This window comes from Sphaeroforma arctica (genome assembly GCF_001186125.1).
Source record: "Sphaeroforma arctica JP610 unplaced genomic scaffold supercont1.5239, whole genome shotgun sequence".
Lineage (NCBI taxonomy): Eukaryota > Ichthyosporea > Ichthyophonida > Sphaeroforma > Sphaeroforma arctica.
This window is the reverse complement of record NW_014035319.1, coordinates 1-2049: the sequence shown is the minus strand read 5'-3', so window position 1 is coordinate 2049 and position 2049 is coordinate 1. Positions and strand designations below refer to the sequence as shown.

The 2049-nt window shown below is 46.9% G+C and overlaps 1 protein-coding gene across 1 annotated transcript; it reads right to left on the bottom strand.

The window, feature by feature from the left end:
• Window positions 1-744: 744 nt before the first annotated feature.
• Window positions 745-1572, bottom strand: SARC_14880 (hypothetical protein; the record flags this gene model as incomplete). The annotated part of the gene is made up of 2 exons (XM_014290989.1): window positions 745-874; window positions 1346-1572. Coding segments are annotated over 2 exons (357 nt in total), but the record flags the coding sequence as incomplete, so codon positions are not given.
• Between the last annotated feature and the right edge of the window lie 477 nt (window positions 1573-2049).

Sequence of the window (2049 nt, the reverse complement as noted above, 5' to 3'; positions counted from 1 at the left end):
CGATGTGAAGAATAGTAGAAGTGGATTAACGCGCTGTCACAGTAATGAGTTGACACTAGCAGGAAGTATAGGACAGGGGAAGACACGTTACGTTAATACAATCCATATGCTATGTACTGCAACTGTGACACGTGCCCACTTATAGTCATACGAATTGATCGGTGCGATTGTGGTTATAGATTAACAGAGTGATAACGTAGAAGGGGGGTTTTTAGACAGGTTTCCCATGGGGTGCTGTAATTGCATTACCTGTTAACGAAGTAAAAACCTAGTTTATCCGGCGCAAACCTCGTTTATACGGCCGACTACACAATGACCTGACAAGCATGCCTGCATGACACAGGACACTCCATCAGCCACCACCACTTATATACATCCCCAAATACAACACACAAAAACTAACACATCTCAACACCAAACATTCAATGCACTCACATACATTCCCAAATACAACCCACATAAACAAACACATCTCAACACCACACATCACTCCACTCATATACATTCCCAAATACAACACACACAAACAAACACATCTTAACACCACACATATACATCATCAAATACAACACACACAAACAAACACATCTCAACACCACACATTTACATCATCAAATACAACACACACAAACAACACATCTCAACACCACACATTCAATGCACTCATATACATCACCAAATGCAACACACACAAGCAAACACATCTCACACGCCCCCAACCCCCCCCACAGCCACACGCCCTACCAATGTACTCGTGGTGCAGTTGTGACAGCAGCGTAACCTCGCGAATGATGCGGTTGTTGAAGAGGGCGTCCTTGCCGTCCAATTTAATCTTCTTGATGGCGTAGATGCGCCCGTCTAACCTGTTTTTAACCTACAGCATACAGTCCCATTTGGGGGTGATGGGGGGAGGGTGAGGAGAATGGTGTGTGTAGTGTGTGTAGACGAGACAGGGGGGAGGGGCCGATATGAGAGGTAGATCATTGTAGGTTGTATTTGGGTTACCTACACCATACAGTGTCATTTCGGGATTTTAGTGTTTTAGTTTTACCTACACAATACAGAGCCATTTCGGGGTTTTAGGGTTTTAGAGTTTTTACCTACACCATACAGTCTAAAACATTTCGGGGTGGCCCATAAGAAAGGTGAGTCAGGGCAACAGGGCTCCCCACATCTACCACACCCCTGCCACAACAAACAACAAGTGCACACCTGAGTCTACTGGAGCATACCCTTTACCCTCAGAGGACCGGGGGTCTATACTAGATATGCCAAATATAGATGTTCCATCTTACCTACATGATAGTCTACTCCCTGCTACACCCACACAACAGCCCACCCATACCTTGACCACATCCGCGAAGCCTCCCTTGCCAATGAACTCGATCTCCTCAAAGTCAGTTCGGTACCTGCTGGCGGCTGTGGCCTTCGCATTGAGATCCGATTGACTGGACAGGGCACCTACCAGTGGCGACTGAGTGGGCGAGGTCACCCGAACTTTGTCCGATTTCAGAGAGGTTGCACCTGGTGCTGTCCTTCCCGGGCCGTTTTTGTCCGGAATGGATATGCTTGCTGGATATACAGATACGCGCAAGTTAGGGTGTGTGTGCAGAGAGTGTACAGGATGTGTCCAAATTGCCCGAAAACAGGTGCCAAGGACCGCCCCTCTTGAATGGGTGACCTCAGATCAAAGTGATACTACACTGTTGTTGTCTTTAGAGTACAACACTCATACACACCTACACACACACACCTATACACACACACCTATACACACACACCTACACACACACACCTACACATAAACACCTACATACATACACCTACACACACACGCCTACACACACACACCTACACATATACACCTACAATACGCACACCTACATACACACACCCCTACACACGCACACACAACTACCCACACACACACCTACTTACACACCTACATATACACCTACACACACACCCCAACAACTCACACACACACACACACACACACACACACACACACACACACACACACACACACACACACACACACACACACAC